The sequence below is a fragment of the Dama dama genome, chromosome 23 (genome assembly GCF_033118175.1).
Source record: "Dama dama isolate Ldn47 chromosome 23, ASM3311817v1, whole genome shotgun sequence".
Classification (NCBI taxonomy): Eukaryota; Metazoa; Chordata; class Mammalia; order Artiodactyla; family Cervidae; genus Dama; species Dama dama.
In genome coordinates, this window is record NC_083703.1 from 32944819 (window position 1) to 32967599 (window position 22781).

Here is a 22781-nt window from a genome sequence, read left to right on the forward strand (position 1 = left end):
TAGGTTGGTCATAACTTTTCTTCCAAGGAGTAAGCCTCTTTTAATTTCATGGCTGCAATCACCATCTGCAGTGATTTTGGAGCCCCAAAAAAACAAAGTCAGCCACGGTTTCCCCATCTATTTGCCATGAAGTGATGGGACCGGATGCCATGGTCTTAGTTTTCTGAATGTTGAGCTTTAAGCCAACTTTTTCACTCTCCTCTTTCACTTTCATCAAGAGGCTCTTGAGTTCTTCTTCACTTTCTGCCATAAGGGTGGTGTCATCTGCATATCTGAGGTTATTGATATTTCTCCCGGCAATCTTGATTCCAGCTTGTGCTTCATCCAGCCCAGCGTTTCTCATGATGTACTCTGCATATAAGTTAAATAAGCAGGGTGACAATATACAGCCTTGACATACTCCTTTTCCTATTGTGAACCAGTCTGTTGTTCCATGTCCAGTTCTAATTGCTGCTTCCTGACCTGTATACAGGTTTCTCAAGAGTCAGGTCAGGTGGTCTGGTATTCCCATCTCCTTCAGAATTTTCCACAGTTTATTGTGATCCACACAGTCAAAGGCTTTGGCATGGTCAATAAAGCAGAAATAGATGTTTTTCTGGAACTCTCTTGCTTTTTCAATGTTCTAGCGGATGTTGGCAATTTGATCTCTGGTTGCTCTGCCTTTTCTAAAACCAGCTTGAACATCTGGAAGTTCACGGTTCACGTATTGCTGAAGCCTGGCTTGGAGACTTTTGAGCATTACTTTACTAGCATGTGAGATGAGTGCAATTGTGCAGTAGTTTGAGAATTCTTTGGCATTGCCTTTCTTTGGGAGTGGAATGAAAACTGACCTTTTCCAGTCCTGTGGCCACCACTGAGATTTCCAAATTTGCTGGCATATTGAGTGCAGCACTTTCACAGCATCATCTTTAGAATTTGAAATAGCTCAACTGGAATTCCATCACCTCCACTAGCTTTGTTCATGGTGATGTTTCCTAAGGCCCACTTGACTTCACATTCCAGGATGTCTGGCTCTAGGTGAGTGATCACACCATCGTGATTATCTGGGTTGTGAAGATCTTTTCTGTACATTTCTTCTGTATATTCTTGTCACCTCTTGATATCTTCTGCTTCTGTTAGGTCCATACCATTTCTGTCCTTTATTGAGCCCATCTTTGTATGAAATATTCCCTTGGTATCTCTAATTTTCTTGAAGAGATCTCTGGTCTTTCCCATTCTATTGTTTTCCTCTATTTCTTTGCACTGATCACTGAGGAAGGCTTTCTTATCTCTCCTTGCTATTCTTCGGAACTCTGCATTCAAATGGGTATATTTTTCCTTTTCTTCTTTGCTTTTCACTTCTCTTCTTTTCATAGCTATTTGTAAGGCCTCCTCAGACAGCCATTTTGCCTTTTTGCATTTCTTTTTCTTGGGGATGGTCTTGATCCCTGTCTCCTGTACAGTGTCAGGAACCTCCATCCATAGTTCATCAGGCACTCTATCAGATCTAGTCCCTTAAACCTATTTCTCACTTCCACTGTATAATCATAAGAGATTTTATTTAGGTCATACCTCAATGGTCTAGTGGTTTTCCCCACTTTCTTCAATTTAAGTCTGAATTTGGCAATAAGGAGTTTGTGATCTGAGCCACAGTCAGCTCCCGGTCTTGTTCTTGCTGACTGTATAGAGCTTCTCCATCTTTGGCTGCAAAGAATATAATCAATCTGATTTCAGTGTTGGCCATTTGGTGATGTCCATGTGTAGAGTATTTGCTTGTGTTGTTGGAAGAGGGTGTTTTCTATGACCAGTGCGTTCTTTTGGCAAAACTCTATTAGCCTTTGCCCTGCTTCATTCTGTACTCCAAGACCAAATTTGCCTGTTACTCCAGGGTATTTCTTGACTTCCTACTTTTGCATTCCAGTCCACTATAATGAAAAGGATATCTTTCTTGGGTGTTAGTTCTAGAAGGTCTTCAGGTCTTCATAGAACTGTTCAACTTCAGCTTCTTCAGCGTTATTGGTCAGTGCATAAACTTGGATTACCATGATATTGAATGGTTTGCCTTGGAAACAAACAGATCATTCTGTCATTTTTGACATTGCATCCAAGTATTGCATTTTGGACTCTATTAACTATGATGGCTACTCCATTTCTTCTATGGGATTCCTGCCTACAGTAGTAGATATAATGGTCATCTGAGTTAAATTCACCCATTCCAGTCCATCTTAGTTTGCTGATTCCTAGAATGTCGACGTTCACTCTTGCCATCTCCTGTTTGACCACTTCCAGTTTGCCTTGATTCATGGACCTAACATTCCAAGTTCCTATGCAATATTGCTCTTTATAGCATCGGACCTTGCTTCTATCACCAGTCACATCCACAACTGGGTGTCGTTTTTGCTTTGGCTCCATCCCTTCATTCCTTCTGAAGTTATTTCTCCACTGATCTCCAGTAGCATACTGGGCACCTACCGACCTGGGGAGTTCATCTTTCAGTGTCATATCTTTTTGCCTTTTCATACTGTTCATGGGGTTCTAAAGGCAAGAATACTGAAGTGGTTTGCCATTCCCTTCTCCAGTGGACCACATTCTGTCAGAACTCTCCACCATGACCCGCCCATCTTCGGTGGCCCCACATGACATGGCTTAGTTTCATTGAGTTAGACAAGCTGTGGTCCTTGTGATCAGATTGGCGAGTTGTCTGTGATTGTGGTTTCAGTCTGTCTGCCCTCTGATGCCCTCTCTCAGTGCCTACCAGCTTACTTGGTTTTCTCTTACCTTGAACATGGGGTATCTCTTCACAGCTGCTCCAGCAAAGTGCAGCCACTGCTCCTTACCTTGGACTTGGGGTAGCTCCTCTCGGCTGCCACCCCTGACCTTGGACGCGGGGTAGCTCAATCACCATGTATGTATATATATCTGAATCACTTTGCTATGCACCTGAAACTAACATAACATTGTAAGCCAACTATATTCTAATAAAAAAATGATTCTTACTGATGCTACTGTGACATCTTAAGTTTGATAAGAAAGTTTCTAAGGATCATGAGTCCTAACACTTATGACTAATTCATACCAGAAGGAAATAATATCTCATCAAGAATTTATTTTTTTAATTAATAAATCTACTCAATTCCTACTTACAATATTAAAATAATTAATTGTATAGACAGAAAACTGAAGTTTGTTCTTTAAATAACTCCTGCTTATAGTCATCAAGCCCTTTGTTAGTCATTCGTCATAATAACTTATTTGTTTTAAAATGTTTTCACTTCTGCTCAGTACATTTCAACAAATTTTATTGCCTTTGTGTCTTTAACCTTTAGACTTCCGTCTAATGACTCCCTTTGCATTTTATCTTATCAAGGAATGTGACAGCTCAGCATGTTGTTGGCTGAGTAAACTGTGTCAAGAGCTGAGAAATTCTTAGCAGTGAAAATGGTGCCTAAATGGTTAAATGTTTGGAAAATAATGTTCTGTTCCTTTCACAGAAAAATCCTATCATCAGCAGTAAGTTCTGAGATCTGAGATTCCTTCATAATCACAACCTTAATACCCATGTGTATATGGAGAGACACATACATTCACTTTCTTTCTCACACACACACACACATGCACACACACACACACATGCACACACACACACACACACACACTCGTGATGCTGATGAGGAACACCCTACTCATTAAGATGACTGACTTGTTGATCAGCCACAGCTTCATGGTCACAAATGAGATGCTTGTCTAAACAATCACACTGACTAGTTCAAAAACGTCGGGGGAAAGGACAGCTTAAAAATCTTGGATTCAGAATGTTACCCTTCACTAAGACTCTCTCATGCTCAAATAAGACCCTCTTAGCACCAAACTCTAAACCTGGAGATTTGGGTTGTAGTCATTCCTGTAGGCTTCTAATAAAGTGACAAGACTGAACCATTGAACTTTTGATTCATTTGATTTTATGATATGTGTATGGTTTATAATTAGCACTTGATGTATTGCCTCTAGAAAGTGATAAAGTTAAGAGATTGTCAATTGGGGTCAAACAAGTCTGGGTGTGAATTCCAGCTCTGCTCATTCCTAACTGTGTATTTGAATTCAGGTTTCATTTTATCTCTTAGACTCGTTTCCTTATTTTATCAACTGGGATAGTAATCCCTATTTCTCAACTTTTTTCTGAGGATTAAATGAGTCAATGTGTGAAAGTGCTTACTTAGCTCAGTAATCAGTAATGGGTATTATTTTGAAATGGTAAGAATGACTTAGGATCCATACCTCGGGATATACAAAGACACAAAGAGCATTCTCTGCCTCTACATTATTTGGCATTGTGCTATCAGTTGCTATCTTGAACTTCCATGTGTGACACAGACCTCAAATAAGAGATCACTTGTATTTCATTTTCAAGTTTAAATAAAATTTTAAATTTTAATAAAAATTTAAATATTTCACTTTAAGCAAAAATTTAAGAATTTTATGTTTAAATAAATTTTGAAATTTAAATAAAATGTTTATATTTAAATTTTAAACAAATTGAAGGAAAAGTTAAATTTTAAATAAAATTTTAAAAATTAAATAAAGCATTTAAAATTAAAATTTATTTTTAAAAATATTTATTTGACTACACCAAATATAAATAAAGTACTATTCATTTATTTATTTTATAATATTTATTTTTTTATTTGTTTATTGGAGAAGGAAATGGCAACCCACTCCAGTATTCATGCATGAAAAATCCCATGGATGGAGGAACCTGTTGGGCTACACCCCTTGGGGTCACAAAGAGTCAGATACAACTGAGCCACTAACACACACAGTCACTTATTTATTGGGTTGCAGCATGTGGGCCCTTCCATCTTCCATGCAGCTGTGCCTGACCTTTTAGTTGCAGCCTGTGGATCTAGTTCCCTGACCAGGGATCAAACCCAAGCCCCCTGCATTCAGAGCATGGAATCTTAGCCACTGGATCACCAGGGAAATCCCTGTAAGTTTAAATAAAATTGAATGAAAAGTTACGTTTTAATAAAAATTTAAATAAATCAATTTGTTGCAGATAACGAAGACAGGCACATCCATACGACCAATTTGCAACAAATAAGAACTGTGACATGTGAAGCGAAGCAAAATGAAGAAAACCCGACTCGCCCACAGCCAGCCAACAGGATCCACTTGTCGCGGCCACTAGGAGGTGCCACAGGGAGCTCCTCTCCTGAACTAGAGGGACCCCAGGAGCCCACCTTTGAGTGGGGAATCCTGAGAACGCTGTCCCAACAGGATGTGCGTGCAGAGATCTTCCTCGGGAGCTTTCTGCTGTGGGCTGACACCATAGAAATGGTACGGGTGGCCGGGCACCCCAGGGTGTACAAGTCAGGCTGGGTGTACGCAGTCTACATCTTCAGTTACATTTCTCTTCTTCGAATGATACTCACTCCCCGGAACCCGCTTCTGAATTCCCTTGGCATCCTTCTCCAGGATCTACCTTTTATCTTTGTTAGACTGAGTTTAATCATTGTCCTGGGAACAATCACACCCGTATTGGGTCTGTGTAAAAATGTGCTGGTGACTCTGTCTTATGTTTACTTCAATTACTTAACCAGATTCAGGATGTTCTCTACCTTTGAGAGGTCTTTTTAAAGAGAAAATGTCCTATAGTCAAACCTCTTTTTTATGCACATGCATACATTTGTGATCTTTTTGCGGGGCAGGCATATGTTATTTTGCACTCTAAGAAGAAATGAAGAAATAGATGCTAGAGAAAAAACTATTTTTAAAAACTATAACATGTCAATTTTTAAAATGTATGCAAATGGTGCTAAATGTAAGCAAAGTTGTTGTCTTTTAAGTTGGTTCTCCTAGATTTGTAGAAAATGTCAGTAGTTAATTTTGTTATGTATTCTGCACTTTTTCTAAAAGTACACTTCAGTAAAGCATCTTAAAAAATGAGAACATGTCTTCCTACTAAGTTAGTCCAAGAATGAGATTTTTTTATTGTTGACAGAGAGGGCATTACAAGAATTAGTTAAAATTAATTTTAGGAAATAAGCCTATTATTATTAAATAAGTTTAGATTCTATCAGTACTTTTAACAAATTGACCCTGAGGGATGGAATGGGAAGGGAGGTGGAAGGGGGGTTCGGGATGGGGGACACATGCACACCCATGGCTGATTCATGTATTTAAAAAAACAAATTGAATTGTTTTAGAGTCTCCTTCAGAAATGTAATTGTTCTTCATTCCTCTGTGGCAAGAGATTTTTATGTAATTAGTTGATTTCAGCAGAGAAAGCAATTTAATTTTACAGACATTTGATTCAATTTAATGTAATGAAGTTAAGGTAAGACCTAGATAAACTTTTATAATAGGAAGCCATTAACTGAAGAGGGAAATTTCTAAGTAAAAGAATAATTTGTGGAATTTGATACCATCATGAAAGCAAGATGCAAGTCCTGTTTAAAGTTAGAAGTTCAACTTACAAATGTAACAGCAAGTGCATTAATGTCTTATGTGATAATATAGAATAGTTATCTTGACATTAAATAATTAGATATGGAATTAGGTGATTTGATTTCATATGATGGGATACCCTCAGATATGCATAGCAGGGGCTCTCCACTCTATATTAATTTTCCGATGCTACAGAGATTTCTGAGTCTTACATGTGCAGAGTAATGTTTTATGCAGGCAGTCTCTTCAGTGATCTGTGGTAACAAATAGCTTGAAGAATGAATAACTGAATTTACCTGCCGCTCCAACTCTCCACCAAATCCTCCAGTCTCACTCCCCCTGTGGGCTTTATGGTTTTTCCTTGTACCTTAAGATAAGGTTTATTCACAGTTACTAAAAGCTTAACTTCTGGTTTTATGACTTGGGGCAAACATCCAAAAGTGAGTATATCACTAGTACTTTAATAAGGTTAGCAGTGTTAGTTGCTCAGTTGTGTGTGACTCTTTGTGATCCCATGGACTGTAGTCTGCCAGGCTCCTCTGTCCATGGGATTCTCCAGGCAAGAATACTGGAGTGAATTGCCATTCCCTTCTCCAGGGGATCTTCCCAACACAGGGTTTGAACCTGGGTCTCCTACATTGCAGGCAGATTCTTTACTGTTTGAGCTACAAATAAGGTTAAATAGTACTTTATAGGTCTGAGAGGATTAACTAGATAGGGAATGTCCTCATTGTATTGTCTGGCTAACTATAATAACTGATAAATGCCAAGACTTTTAATTGGATCAAATCCCTACAGAGAAACAGGTAGCTTAATGCATTGTTTTAATTTTCCTATTTTTTCTTTTCTGTGTCTTTGCTTACCATCTGGGAATAATAATTTAAACCATACACTTGTGAAAAATAAATATGAAATCTTCAGGTTACCTCAGACTATAATTTTCCATCAAATAGTATTATGTGTAGAAGTGAGTAATCTACTGAATATAGAGATTAAAGTTGATAAGCGGACTTCCCTGTTGGTCCTGTGGCCAAGACTCCATGCTCCCAAGTGCAGGCTGCTAGGTTTGTCCCCAGTCAGGGAGCTAGATCCTGCATGGTGCAACTAAAGACCTGGCAGAACCCAATAAATAAATGTTTTTTAAAAAAGGTTAAAATTTTAAAAGACATAAACTTGATGTAGGTATTCATTCATCAGGCATCAAAGTGTCCCTCCTGTGAGTTCTTATAGAACCCTAACTATAGCACTTTTTTAAGACTTTTGTTGTGTGTTTGCTTTTCTGAGTTCCTCATTAATCTTTAAATTCCTTAAAGAAAGGCCTGAGAATATCTTGTTTAACAATGCATTTTATCTTCCTCTGTCAATCCCACAGAAACTTACAATGCTTGTAACTCTAGAACAAGATTATCATACAAAAAAATTCTTTTAATTTATACCTGATAATTTTTTATTAGGAAGAATATATAACCATGTAGTTGATTGTAGTATTCCTAAATATGAAAGTACTTTATGTACATTTATATTTATCTTTGTATTGGAATTTATAGAGTGAACAATGCTCAGATAATTTGGGAAGTATTACTTACTGGAGTTTAGAATGCATTTTCCACCTAATATTTGAACATGAATGTGCCTGATATTTTGGACAGTCACAACACTGTATAAATAATGAAGGCATGTACAAAAGACTCCATGTAGGAGGAAAATTACAGAGTACCTAATTTAATTTAATAGTTTATTTTAAGGATGTGTGCATGTTTATAAAGTTTGTCTATTGTATTTAACAGGCATTGCAGCAAATTATGCTAATAAAACATTGGTTGTTATACACTCTGTGATTAAAAGTTATGCTATTAAAGTTACATTGCAATTCTCATTGTTTCTAATGGTTTTTGTTATTAAGACCCATGTAGCTTTTGTGTCCTTATAAAAAGTTATGAACGTTACATATAGATTAAAAGAAAATGGATGGAGAAAAATATACCATGCTAACACTTATCAAAAGAAGGCAGCACTTACATTAACTTCAGACAGACCAGACTTCAAAGTAAGGAAAATTTTTCAAGGATTAAGAAAGGGATTATTACATAATAATAAAGGAGTCAATTCTCTCAGGAGACATCATCCTTAATGTGTTTGTACCTAATGACAGAACCACATAAGGCAAAAACTGATAGAACTGCCGAAAGAAAGAGATGAAGCTACTATCATAGTTGGAAACTTCAACATCCATCTCTCAGAAATGGACAGTTCCAGCAGATAGAAAATCAGTAAAGACAGAGTTGAATTCAATGATACTAATCAATTAATTGGATATAATTGACTTCTATGGTCTACTTTATCTGACAACAACAGAATACACATTCTTCTCAAGCTCACAAGAAACATTTACCAAGATAAACCACATTCTGGGGCATAACACACATTTTAGCAAATTTAAAAGAATAGAAACAATATAATGTCTTTTCTCATAAAGGAGTTAAATTAGAAATCAATAACAGACAGGTAATAGAAAAATTCCCAATTGCATGGAGATTATGCAGCACATTTCTAAATAACACATGGGTCAAAGAAGAAATCTGAACAGAAATTAAAATATATTTTGGAGTAAATAAAAATGAAAAAAAAAAAAAAACCTTATCCAAATGTATGGGTTTGTACAAATGTACAAGCATAAGCGGTATTTAGAGGGAAATTTATAGTAAAATAAGTTTCTACCTTGGGAAGCTAGAAAAAGAAGAGCAATCAAATGCCAGCAAGGGTAAGAAAAGAAATAATAAGAATTACAGCAGAAATCAATGAAATTGAAACAAAATCAATAGAGAAAAACCAGTAAAACCAAAACCTATGCATGTGTGGGAACAGGGGAGGAGATGGGAAGTCTGTAATTTCCTCTCAATTTTATTATAAACCTGAAATTGCTCAAACAAAAAAATGTCTTCCTAAGAAAGTAGTAGTGCTGTTGTTGTTCAGTCGCTAAGTCGTGTTCAGCTCTTTGCGACCCCATGGACTGCAAAATGCCAGACTGCTCTGTGCTCCAGTATGTCCTGGAATTTGCTCAAATGCATGTCCATTGAGTTGGTGATACTATCTAACCACCTCATCCTCTGCAGCCCCCTTCTCCTTCAGTCTTTGTCTTCAGTCTTTCACAGCATCAGTGTCTTTTCCAGTGAGTTGTCTCTTTACATCAGGTGGTCAAAGTTTTGGAGCTTCAGCATCAGTCCTTCAACGAATATTCAAGGTTGATTTCCTTTAGGATTGACTGGTTTGATCTCCTTGCTGTCCAAGGGCATCTCAAGAGTCTTCTCCAGCATAATAATTCGAAAGCAAAATAAGTAGTGTAGTCTTAAATACATCAAATTTTTAAAATATGTTCTGGGGGTAATATTTTCCAAAGTAATATTTGCTCGTGAATTGGCATTTATCCATACACAAATCTTAATTTTTAGGATGTGCCTATTATTAATAAAAATCTCATAATTTCTCTTGCTTTGAAATTGGAATATTAATGGATTTTTTTTTTTTAGAAAAGCCTTCTTTCTCTACAATATATTTATTTTTCTTCTTAAAGATGTAGGTTCCTTAGAAAATAGGTTTTCCAGAATATTTTAGTACATAAATTTAAAAATTACCTTTTAAATTGCTAACAATTATAGGTAATGTTACATATTTGGTGTAATTTGAAGACGATACCCACGGTTTTTGTGTCTTGACTTCCATCTGTAAAATCTGGGTCATTTACAGATCATAAAAATACACTTTTTGCCTTATTCTTGTTTTTTTCAAATATTAAATAGGTCATAAATAGGTCATAAAATTAATTTATTATAAATATTATAATCATATTATTTATATAACAATATTATTAATATAAATATTATTTATTAATAATTTGTTGTAATTGGATTTGCAAATTACAATATTATGGTGGTTTTTGCCATACATTGACATGAATCAGCCATGGGTGTACATGTGTCCCCCATTCCAAACCCCCCTCCCATCTCCCCCCCCATTCCATCCCTCTGGGTTGTCTCAGTGCACCGTCTTTGAGTGCCCTGATTCATGCATCAAACTTAGACTGGTCATATGTTTCACATATGGTAATATACATGTTTCAATGCTATTCTCTCAACTCATCCCACCCTCACCTTCTCTCACAGGGTCCAAAAGTCTATTCTTTATATCTGGGTCTTTCTTGCTGTCTTGCATATAGGGTTGTCATTATTATCTTTCTAAATTCCATGTATATGTGTTAACATACTGGATTGGTGTTTTTCTTTCTTACTTACTTCACTTTGTATAATAGGCTCTAGTTCCATCCACCTCCTTAGAACTGACTCAAATGTGTTCTTTTTAATAGCTGAGTAATATTCTGTTGTGTATATGTACCCCAGTTTTCTTATCCATTCATCTGCCAATGGGCATCTAGGTTGCTTCCATGTCCTAGCTATTGTAAACAGTGCTGCAATGAACATTGGGGTATAGGTGTCTCTTTCAATTCTGGTTTCCTCAGTATGTATGACCAGCAGTGGGATTGCTGGGTCATATAGCAGCTCTATTTCCAGTTTTTTAAGGAATCTTTGTACTGTTCTCTATAGTGACTGTACAAGTTTGCATTCCCACCTACAGTTTAAGAGGGTTCCCTTTCCTCCACAACCTTTCCAGCATTTATTGTTCATAGACATTTTGATAGGAGCCATTTTGACTGGCGTGAGATGATATCTCATTGTGTTTTTGATTTGCATTTCTCTGATAATGGGTGATGTTGAGCATCTTTTCATGTGTTTGTCTGCCATCTGTATTTCTTCTTAGGAGAAATGTCTGTTTAGTTCTTTTGCCTGTTTTTTGATTGGGTCGTTTATTATTCTGATATTGAGCTGCATGAGCTGCTTGTATATTTTTGAGATTAATTCTTTGTCAGTTGCTTCACTGGCTATTATTTTCTCCCATTCTGAAGGCTGTCTTTTCACCTCACTTGTAGTTTCCTTTGTTGTGCAAAAGCTTTTAAGTTTAATTAGGTCCCATTTGTTTAGTTTTGCTTTTATTTCCATTACTCTGGAGGGTTGGTTATAGAGGATCTTGCTGTGATTTATGTCAGTGAGTGTTCTGCCTATGTTTTCCTCTAGGAGTTTTATGGTTTCTGCTCTTACATTTGGATCTTTAATCCATTTTGAGTTTATTTTTGTGTATAGTGTTAGAAAGTGTTCTAGTTTCATTCTTTTACAGGTGGTTGACCAGTTTTCCCAGCACCACTTGTTAAAGAGATTGCCTTTTCTCCATTGTATATTTTTGCCTCCTTTGTCAAAGATGAGGTGTCCTTAGGTACATGGATCTACCTCTGGGCTTTCCATTTTGTTCCATTGATCTATATTTCTGTCTTTGTGCCAGTGCCATACTGTCTTGATGACTGTAGCTTTGTAGAATAGTCAGAAGTCAGGCACGCTGACTCCTCCAGTTTCATTCTTCTTTCTCAAGATTGCCTTGGCTATTCAAGGTTTTTTGTATTTCCATACAAATTGTGAAATTATTTGTTCTAATAATAATAAGTGAATATTATTGTGATATAAGTGAATAATAATGTGAATAATACCATTGGTAGCTTGATAGGGATTACATTTAATCTACAGATTGTTTTGAGTTGTACACTCATTTTCACTATATATATATTCTTCCAATCCATGGTATATTTCTCTGTCTATTTGTGTCATCTTTGATTTCTTTCACCAGTGTTTTATAGTTCTATGTATAGGTCTTTTGTTTCTTTAGGCAAATTATTCCTAAGTATTTTATTCTTTTCATCGCAATGGTGAATGGGATTGTTTCCTTAATTTCTCTTTCTGTTTTCTCATTGTTAGTGTATAGGAATGCAAGGGATTTCTGTGTATCAATTTTATATCCTGCAACTTTACTATATTCACTGATTAGCTCTAATAGTTTTCTGGTGTGTCTTTAGGATTTTCTATGTAGAGGATCCTGTCATCTGCAAACAGTGAGAGTTTTACTTCTTCTTCTCCAATCTGGATTCTTTTTCTTTCTTTTTCTTCTCTGATTGCTATGGGTAAAACTTCCAAAACTACGTTGAAAGTAGTGATGAGATTGGGCACCCCTGACTTGTTCCTGACTTTAGGGGAGATACTTTTAATTTTTCACCATTGAAGATAATGTTTGCTGTGGGTTTATCATATATGGCTTTTATGTTGAGGTATGTTCCTTCAATGCCTGCTTTCTGGAGAGTTTTTTTTTTTTATCATAAATGGGTTTTGAATTTTGTCAAAGGCTCTCTCTGCATCTACTGAGATAATCATATGGTTTTTATCTTTCAATTTGTTAATGTGGTGTATCACATTGATTGGTTTGCAGATATTGAAGAATCCTTGCATCCCTGGGAGAAAGCCCATTTGGTCATGATGTATGATCTTTTTAATATGTCAAATAATCTTATAATTAAATTATTTTGAAAGACATGTGCCATGCCAAACAAAACAAAACACTGGCTCTTCAAATAGTCTGTAAATCTAAATATACTATATGAAGAGTATTATAAACTAAAGTCAAATTTTAGATAAATAATCCAATACAAAGATTTTTTATTGCTATAAGGTCAATTACTTTCTATTAAATTGCAAAAGCGTCATTGGTGTTTTGATGTATTTTGATAAGGATTGGAAAATTGAAGAATAAGAACATTTAAAAACCCAGTTTTCTGTCTTTAAAATTTTTAATTTTTTACTTAACTGCATCATTATATCTTTTTTCTCTTCTGAGTCAAAATTATCTTGGTATCATTTGAGCAAATTTGCCTATTAAAAGATAGGGATGGTTAAACCAAATAAACTTCTGTATAAGTCACCAGTTTAAACTAGCAGAAATGATGGAATAGGCTACCAAATAATTTGTTGAGCTGATTTTCTTGGAACTGTTTCAGAACAAAGGAATCACTAAGTTCATCTTACATGGAACTGAGTGGGTGTGAGGTACGTAATGTTTGAGAGCATCTAAGGGGAAATGAAATAGTTCAGCAATTGTCTCACCAATTAGAAAAAAAAGAGGATTTCCTTTATTTTATAGAAATCCTCCTTTAGCCTGAAGGAAACACTAGTTGAAAACAACCATCAAAAAGCTAAGCAAAAACCAGAACCAAAACTTAGTAGAAGGGTATAAAGAGGATGATAAGAGTTGGGTTTTATTTTAATGTGACAGGATATACATAGCATAAAATTTATCATTTTCATGTACAATTCAGTGGTTTGAGTGTATTTGCAATGTTGTACAGCTATCATTGCTATTTTTAAAACTCTTCATCATCCCCAATGGAAACTCTGAACCCATTAAATAGTAACACTCATTTCCCCTCCCCCACCAGTCCTTGGTAAAAATAGAGGTATTTTTCCTGTCTTTATGAATTTGTCTATTCTATGTTCATATAAGTGGAATCATGTGGCATTTGTCCTTTTGTGTCTGTATTGTGTCTCTGTTATTTCAAGATTGTACGTGTTGTAGCAGGTATCAGAATTTCATTTTTACGGCTTAATAATATTCCATTAGATATATTATTTTATTATATAAAATATATATAATATATATAAAATATATTATTTTATATATATAATGGAATATAATAATATTAATATATATAATATTCCATTATATATATGTTATTTATCCATTCATCTATTGACAGACACTTGTATTGCTTTTTACCTTTTGGCTACTATGAATAACGTGCAGTAAACATTGGAGTACAAATATTTATTTGCATCTCTGCTTTCGATTTTTTGGGTATACATCTAAAAGTGAACTTCATGGATTATATGGCAATTCCACGTTTAATGTTTTACGGATACTACTACTACTCAGTCGCTTCAGTTGAGTCCGACTCTGTGTGACCCCGTAGACGGCAGCCCACCAGGCTCCCCCGTCCCTGGGATTCCCAAGGCAAGAACACTGAGGTGGGCTGCCAGTTCCTTCTCCAATGCATGAAAGTGAAAAGTGAAAGTGAAGTCGCTCAGTCGTGTCCGACTCTTTGCGACCCCGTGGACTGCAGCCCACCGGGCTCCTCCCTCCATGGGATTTTCCAGGCAAGAGTACCGGAGTGGGTCGCCATTGCCTTCTCTGGTTTTAGGGATAGGAGCAACCTTTTCCCATAGTGGCTACACCAGTTTACATTTACACCAGTAATGCCCAAGAGTTCCAATTTCTCCACACCGTCATCAATGCTTATTATCTTCTGTTTTTGTTCTTTGATAACAGCTATCCTAATGGGCATGAAGTGATATATGATTGTGGTTTTGTTTGCAATTTTCTAATGACTAACAATATTGAATGGTCTCCCCCGCTTTGGCTCAGTGGTAAAGAATTGCCTGCATTGCAGGAGATGTGGGTTCGATCCCTGGGTTGGGAAGATCCCTTGGAGAAAGAAATGGCAACCCACTCCAATATTCTTGCCTGGGAAATCTCACGGACAGAAGGGCCTGGCAGGCTACAGTCCATGGGGTTTTGCAAAGGAGTCGGGCATGACTGAGCAACGAGCATCTTTTCACGTGCTTATTGGCTATTTGGATATTTTCTCCAGAGAAATGGCTATTCAAATACATTGCTCATTTAAAAAATTGGTTGCTTTGCTGTTGTTGTTGAGTTGCATTTCTTTACACATTATGGATATTAATTCTTTATCAGATATATGATTTGTAAATATTTTCTCTAATTTCTCTCATTCTTTTCACTCTTTTGATAGTGTCCTTTTTAATTTTGATGAACCCCTATTTAATCGACTCTTTCCTTTTGTAGCTCTGCTTTTGGTGTCATGTCCAAAAAGAAAAATATTGCCAAATCGAATGTCATGAGGAGTTTTCCTGATGTTTTCTTACATAAATTTTTATAGTTTTAGCCCTTAACTTTAGGTTTTGACCCATTTTGAATACTTTCTGCATTGAATGGTCTTGGTACCTTTGTGGAAAAAAAACCAACGAACCTCATATTTGAGTGCTTATTTCTGAGATCTCTGTTCTATTCTATTGGTCTTTATGTTCTCTCTTACACCAGAACCACACACGATTTTGATTACTGTAGCTTTGTAATAAGTTTTGACATCAGGAAGTGTGAGACCTCCAACGTTGTTCTTTTTCAAGATTGTTTTGGCTATATGGGATTTCTTGGAATTTCATATGAATTTTAAGATGGGGTTTCCTGTTTTGCAAAAAACATCATTGGGATTTTGATAGAGGTTGCATGGAATCTGTAAATCTCTTAGGGCAGTATTGTCATCTTAACAATATTATGTTTTCAATTCTATGAACATGGGATAGCTTTCCATTTATTTAGGTCTTCTTTCTTTCAGCAATGTTTTGTAGTTTTTTTGTAGTTTTTTTGCCTCCTTGGTGAAATTTATTCCTAAATATTTTATTCTTTTTTGATGTTATTGTGACTAGAATTGCTTTCTTAATTTCCTTTTCAGATTTTTAATTAATAGTGTGTAGAAACACAACCAAATTTTGTGTTTTGATTTTGTGTTCTTCTATTTTGTTGTATTTGATTATTAGCTCTAGCAGGTGGCTTTTTTTTTTTTTTTTTGGTAGACATTTTAGGGTTTTTCACATATAAAATAATGTCATCTCTGGAAGAAAGATACTTTTACTCCTTTTTCTCCAACTTGGATGCTTTTATTTATTTTTTTGACTAATTGCTCTGGCTGGAACTTTTCTTGCCATGTTGAATAGAAGTGGTGAAAGCAATTAAAAGCAATAATTACCCTTCAGAATACACAAGTCTGATATTTGGAAGATGAGTCCCTGATGGGCTATCCTGGATCCATCAGGGTGCAAAAAAGGCTGTCACCTGCCACAAAGATGTGGGAGTGGAAGATGATAGCCACTACCCAAGGAAGAGCTTGAAATTAACTGAAATATACCAGCATTTCCATCAAGCTCTCCACTGAATGCTCCTAAGTTTCTACTAGTTACTTGGGATACTAAAATAGTTACTCCAGACAGTTTCTGCCCAGTTTAGTAGGTGTTGAAGTGGAATGATGGATTTCTAAAGCTTCTTATCCCACTATCACTCCCATAAGAACTGGCTTTCCTTTTTTTGCTTGGTCACCTCATTTAACCTGTTAAATCTTTGTTTTAGTAAGGTCAAGGTCATGGGGTAAATTCTTTGTGGGATGATAGGCTTCCTATTGTTTCAAAGTCACAGATTCTACCACTGATCCTGGTTGGCCATATGACACATTTTATGTGATTTAAAAAAACCTGAATGTGAGTGTAGAGAGAATTCATTTAAGTTTTATCTGCTTCAGAAATTAATGTAAATCCAAATTAGGCCAAACTTTCTGAATTTATATAATTGATTTACATTTAAAAACCATGAATGTCTCATTTAAAATATTTTTTTTTCCTCATGATAAATCAGTGAAGCAGTGTTTTAGAAAGAAATATTTTGTTTCACTTGCTGTGTTTTGTAACCAATCTTTTATGGCAGTGAAACACTGGCTTAATGAAAAAGAAACATTTTTCTTTGTGTCCTACATTTTCATCATATTTTTCATCCTGTCAGAGTAATCTGAAATTTAGAATGTTAAAAAAATCAGTAAGAGAAGTATATCACATTTCTTACTAGGAAGCAAAGTTTATAATATCACAAAGATGGTAAATCTTTGAGCTTTTCACTTGAAGATGAACTAATCATTAAAACATATATATTACCATATGTAAAATTAGACAGTCAGTGGAAATTTACTGAATGATGCAGGGAGCTCAAATCCAGTGCTCTGTGACAACAGAGAGGGGTGGGATGGGGTGGCAGGTGTAAGGGAGGTTCAAGATGGTGGGGACATATGTTGACTATGGTTGATTTATGTTGATGTATGGCAGAAACCAACAGAATAATGTAAAGCTATCATCCTCCAATTAAAATAAGTAAATTTAAATTAAAAAACTAAAATAAAATTTCAAGAAATATTCCAGCAGCTTCCTTTTGTTTGGCGAACATTTCCCACACTCCAGTTGTGAGCTGGCTATCTAATTACCGTATCTGCTTCAAAATGTTCTTAATTCATTCTTTACTTCTGAAAAATAACACAATAGATCTGTAGGGTTAACATGATGCTTCATGAAAGATGTTTTCATTTCTTTAAAAAGAAAGTACCCCACCTATCATGAAATGACCAAATAATCAGACTTCCTCCTGGCGAGAGGACCCTTGTAAACTTGAAGGGGGTCACTATTGTTAAGGATGGGCAGTGGGGCTTTACTGCAAGTCTTGTTACTGTTTTCTCTGGATCACTTGAGAGCTTTCTAGAAAAAGACTTCTAGAACTTTCTCCTTCCTGTTACAACTGAGCTTCTTTCTTAAGCTTAGTCTCAATTTTACTTTTCTTCTAGCTGAAAGGAACAAAGCTCCATATGAAGCCACTTTCAAAGCTTTCAAAGAAAAAAAGGAAACTCTAAACATTGAATATGGAGAGTGGGAGGGGATCCATTTCAGCCCTTAAGAAGACATTTCCACCAGAAAACTATCCTTTTAAAAATAGTTTATTATTTTAGATGTAATGCCATATTGGTATAATTCAGGATTTTTAAAATTATCATTTTGGGAGGCGGGGCACCATGTGGCATGTGGGAATCTTAATTTCCTGACAAAGGATTGAACCTGTGCCCCCTCTGTGTTGAGGGGGCCAGAGTCTTAACCACTGGACTGCTAAGAAAGTCCAGAAAACTGTCCTCTTTATTGCCTGCCATCTCCACTACGTTCCAGGGCTTGTCTGCTGAAGGTCCCCGGATTCAGCCGCTCCCCAGAGAGAATCTCACTTTTCCAGCCCAGGTAGTGGCCTCCAGCTTGCCCTCCCCCGCATCCAAGCAGAGCTGGGAGGTCCAGCGCTGTTTCACTTCCCCCCTTTCCCAGCAGGCCGGCCCTGGCTCCTAGGTTCTCACAGGCGCCCAGTCGCCTCCACCCTCTTCCTCATCTCTCTCCCACACGTGTCCCTCTCTCCCCTTCCTCTGTGTCTGCTCTTCTCAGAAGTTAGCTTACAAAGCAAAGTTGTAACTTTGAATTCCTGTTTTTCCAACCACCCTCATGTGACAGGATATCTCCTTATTGGAGGTTTTCCCTAATTTCAGAAGCCCTTTAAAAGTGGGCTCTTCCTCCACGCTCCTTTTCAGCTGGGCAGTTCTGAGAAGGGTGGAGCGGGCAGGGACAGCTGGGGGCTCTCTGGCCTGGTCCTCCCGGCTCTCTTCTCTCCATCCGTGGAAGAAAAGGATAAGCTCTGGACCATGAGGCCGTCCCCCCTCCTGCCTCTCCTCTCTCTGCTTCCGGTAGCCGTGCAGCTCCTGGGTAAGTCGGCTAATGAGGTGGGAGCTTCCTGACCTAGGGTCTGGGGTCTATGATACCCCTCTTTTGGGGGAAAGTGTTAAGGGATTCCTTCCTCACCTGCGTGGAGGAGGAAGCCGGGCTACAGCACCACCAGCTCTGCAGGAAACTCCTCCGGGTCCCCAGGCCTGGAAGCTGGGGAGCGGGAGGAGGCAGCGACTCCTCGGGTCAGGGGGGCTGCCTGATCTGAGCCCCTCAGAACCCTGCCTTCCTCTTATCTCTTCACTCGTCTCCCACTGCCCATTTGCTGCTATATATTGTTAGAGTGATTTCCGCTCCGGTTGGCGAATTCTTGTTTTCAATTTCTGTCTAACCCTCAACCAATCTCTTCTGAGCGTTTTTGACCAAAATGAGGGTAGTGCTGGTGTCTCTCTTCATCGTAGGTCTAAGGATGGGTCTCAGATAGTCTCCGCCAAAGATCTCATGAGAGTTTTACAACGCATCTTTTTTCTGTAAATGCACGTTAAAAAAATGTTTTTTTAAATTGGAGTTGATTTACAGTGTTGTACAGTCATTGGGATCAGTTATACATATACATACATCCCCTCTTTTTTTTTACAGTCTCTTCGCATATAGGTCATTACAGAGTATTGAGTAGAGTTCCCTGTACTACACAGCACCTTCCTAGCTATCTGTTTTATACATAGTACTGTGTATACATCAATCCCAATCTCCCAATGTATCCCTACTCCACCCCCTCCCTTACCCCCTGGTAACCATAATTTTTATTTTCTGTATCAGTGACTCTGTTTCTGTTTTGTAGATAAGTTCATTCCTATCCCTATTTTAGATTCCACATGTAAGCAATATCATATGATATTTGTCTTTCTCTGACTTACTTCACTCAGCAGTGAAGGAACCATTTTTATCAGTCCTAGTTTTTATTACTAGACAGTTCATCCTTAACGGTGTTCTACATCGATCCTTCTCTCATTTCTAAGTTGTTCAAACTGATTCATTCTTATTCCTCCATCCCTTCCTTTTTTTTTCTTGGAAATGGATGATAAGTCATGAGGACCAGACTCAGGGCCTTCCGGAAGCCTGAAGACAGTATGAAGTCTCTATTTCTTTAAACACATCTTGCTTTACCCTTGGAATGAGAGCTGAGAGTGTCTGGAGGAATGTTTATTCCCAGGTCTCTTTTGAGATGAAATAGATGGGATTTCAGCTTTGAAATTTTGGATTTCTGATCCCCCTTGATTTTCCCCAAATCAGCAAATACCATCTTGCCCAGCCTGTGCTAAGGGTGCTCCATACCCTGCTGGCATGTTGGAGGCAGGTGCTGGGGAGAGGGGATCATGGATGAGACAGAAACTCCTGACCACCAGGAAACTTTCCAGAGAGAGTGTTTGATCACAGAAAACAAATCGGCATGACCATGAAATAGCAGAGATTATAAAAACATAAGCAAAGGCAGTATAGTTTGTACCTGGCCCCTGCTACTTAATTTCTTTGTGCCTTAATTATAAACTTTCTTAGTATATAAACTAAGGAGCATCATATTACTTGTCCCATCAGTTGTTGCAATGATTCAATGAGTTAAACTATGTAAAATATTTAGAACATAGTATGACTCGTAATAGTTCCTAAATGTTAGCTATTCATAACCGTGACTTTTTTTTCCCCCATGGTAGCAATCTATGGCTCAGTGCAAGCAGGATAATTAGCATTTAAAGGAAAGGTTTTCCAAGAAACAAAACAGAGGAAGGAGTCCTGAAGTCTGAGGAGATATTTTCCCTGTTGTTGTTGTTTAGTCACTAAGTCATGTTTGCGACCCCATGGACCCCTGCCAGGCTCCTCTGTCCATGGAATTTTCCAGGCAAGTATACTAGAGTGGGTTGCCATTTCCTTCTCCAGGGGATCTTCCTGACCCAGGGATAGTACCCGAGTCTCCTGCATTGGCAGGCGGCTTCTTTACCACTGAGCCACCAGGGAAGCTCTTATTTAACCCATGTCCTGGCTACAAAGCACATCTCTCAGTGAGTAAGGAGGAGTGTGATGGGATAGCAGGATCCATATCACTCTGGTCTTCATCTTGAAATACTGTCTTGTGCACGAGGATTAATATATTCTTCGTGATCCCAAAGGTTAAAACTAAGACCAGTGACAATCTTCTGAAGGTTTTGCTGTCTCAAATAGAATGTTCTGCTTAGGAGAAAGTTTTCTGTCACTAAAGGTCTTCAGACAGACCCTGAATGAGACCTGTACTCTAACCTGGCACTTCTCAATAGGAACATCATTGGCCACATTATGTAGCAATGTTTAAAAAGGTTAAAAAAAAATAAGTAAATAAACTGGTGACACTGATTTTATGAATATGTTTTATTTAACCCAGTGTATCCAAAATAGTATTAGTCAACATTCATGAATATAAAGCTTACTGGGATATTTTTAAATCCATTAAAAAAAAAACTTTTTATTTTATTTTTTTTTGGAGTATAGCCAATTAACAAAGTTGTGATAGTTTCAGGCGGACAGCAATGGGACTTAGCCATTCTCTCCCATGCTCCCCTCCCATCCACGCTGCCACCTCACATTGAACAGAGTCCTCTGTGCTATACAGTAGGACCTTGCTCATTATCCATTTTAAATATAGCAGTATGTACATGTCTATCCCAAGCTCCCAAACTATCCCTTTAGATTGATTTTGATACTAATCTGGGATGTTGCCCACTGACCACTCCCTTACTAGTTTTCATAAAATTTTCCTTGAAGAGTTATATTTTTCCTTCATTCTTCCTTTCTTTTTTTACCTTCTCTGTATTTCTAGTCTCTCATTTCTTCCTTTATACATGTGACTTGTTTTGGTACCAGATTTAACACTTACTTTCTGATATTGTCGAGCAAAGCCAAGGTTTTGTCCTCTTTCTTTCTTCAGTTGTTCTTATAGCCGTCGGTTTTTCTCGTTATTGTCCCAAATGACTTCTGAGTTTTTTCTCTAATTCTGAGTTGGAGATCTGTCGATGTAGGATATTGCAGATACAGGTAAGAAGACAATTGCTTTGTTGTGTGACATTTCAGTGCCTTCTGAGGTTGTTGGACCTAATTTCTAGGTGGGAAGAATCACTGCTGGTTAAATGTGAGCGTTAAAGAATTAAATACACTTTAAGTCAGAAGGAGAAAGACAAATACCATATAATACCACTTATATGTGGAATATGAAGTATGAAACAAATTAACTCATCTATGAAACAGAAACAGACTCACAGACATAGAGAACAGACTTGTGATTACCAGGGGCAGGGGAGATGAGGGAGGGATGGACCGGGAGTTGGGATTAATAGATGCAAATTATTATACAGAGAATGGATAAACAGCAAGGTCCTACTGTGTGGCACAGGGAACTATATCCAATCTCCTGGGATAAACCATAATGGAAAAGAATATGAAAAAGAATGTCTATATGTATAACTGAGTTACTGTTGTACAGAAGAAACTAACAGAACATTGTAAATTAACTATACTTCAGTAAAATATATTTAAAAAAAAACAAAATACTGAAGGCAATGTGTAAGGAGAAAAAAAGGAATCAAACACACTCAACCTCAGTTAAAGACAAAGACCCCTATCTTCAGGGGGATGTGGCGATTACAGTGATGACAAGTGTTCCTGAAACCTGGAACCTCCCTGGGTTTCTGACATTGAATCTTGAGCAGCTGAAGGAGAACCAGGAGGTCACAGAGCCACTACAGGAGTTGAACAGAAGGAATTTAGCCTTTTAAGTAGTGTGTTGTCTACATGGCAGAGAAGGAACTAAACTGATATCAATGTGAGAATAACGGGGTCCTCTTGCTTCTTGGTGAGCATCAAGCATTGTTGAATGGAAACACATCATATAGTTACACTGATCCGTAGAGGGAACTCATGGAAATCAGGTAGAATAAAATTGAGTGTAGAGGCAATAGGAAGGCAAGTACCCGTTGAAAAAGAACTGAGACACAGGAGACACTGTAGGATGTGCATGTGTGCTCCGTTGTTTCACTTGTGTTGGACTCT

The 22781-nt window shown here is 37.3% G+C and overlaps 2 protein-coding genes across 3 annotated transcripts in view; both read left to right on the top strand.

Moving 5' to 3' along the window:
* TMEM236 (transmembrane protein 236) overlaps positions 1 to 8299 on the top strand; it is a 39232-nt gene extending 30933 nt beyond the window's left edge. The window contains exon 4 of the mRNA XM_061126313.1: positions 5033 to 8299. Coding sequence (XP_060982296.1) covers positions 5033 to 5613 — 581 coding nt within the window. The 3' untranslated portion in view covers positions 5614 to 8299. The remainder of the gene's footprint in view (positions 1 to 5032) is intronic.
* A 10230-nt stretch (positions 8300 to 18529) lies between these two features.
* MRC1 (mannose receptor C-type 1) overlaps positions 18530 to 22781 on the top strand; it is a 107295-nt gene continuing 103043 nt past the window's right edge. The window contains exon 1 of one of the 2 annotated variants that reach the window (XM_061126316.1): positions 18530 to 18749. In XM_061126316.1, coding sequence (XP_060982299.1) covers positions 18689 to 18749 — 61 coding nt within the window. In that variant the 5' untranslated portion in view covers positions 18530 to 18688. The remainder of the gene's footprint in view (positions 18750 to 22781) is intronic. The other variant, XM_061126314.1, reaches the window with a different exon arrangement.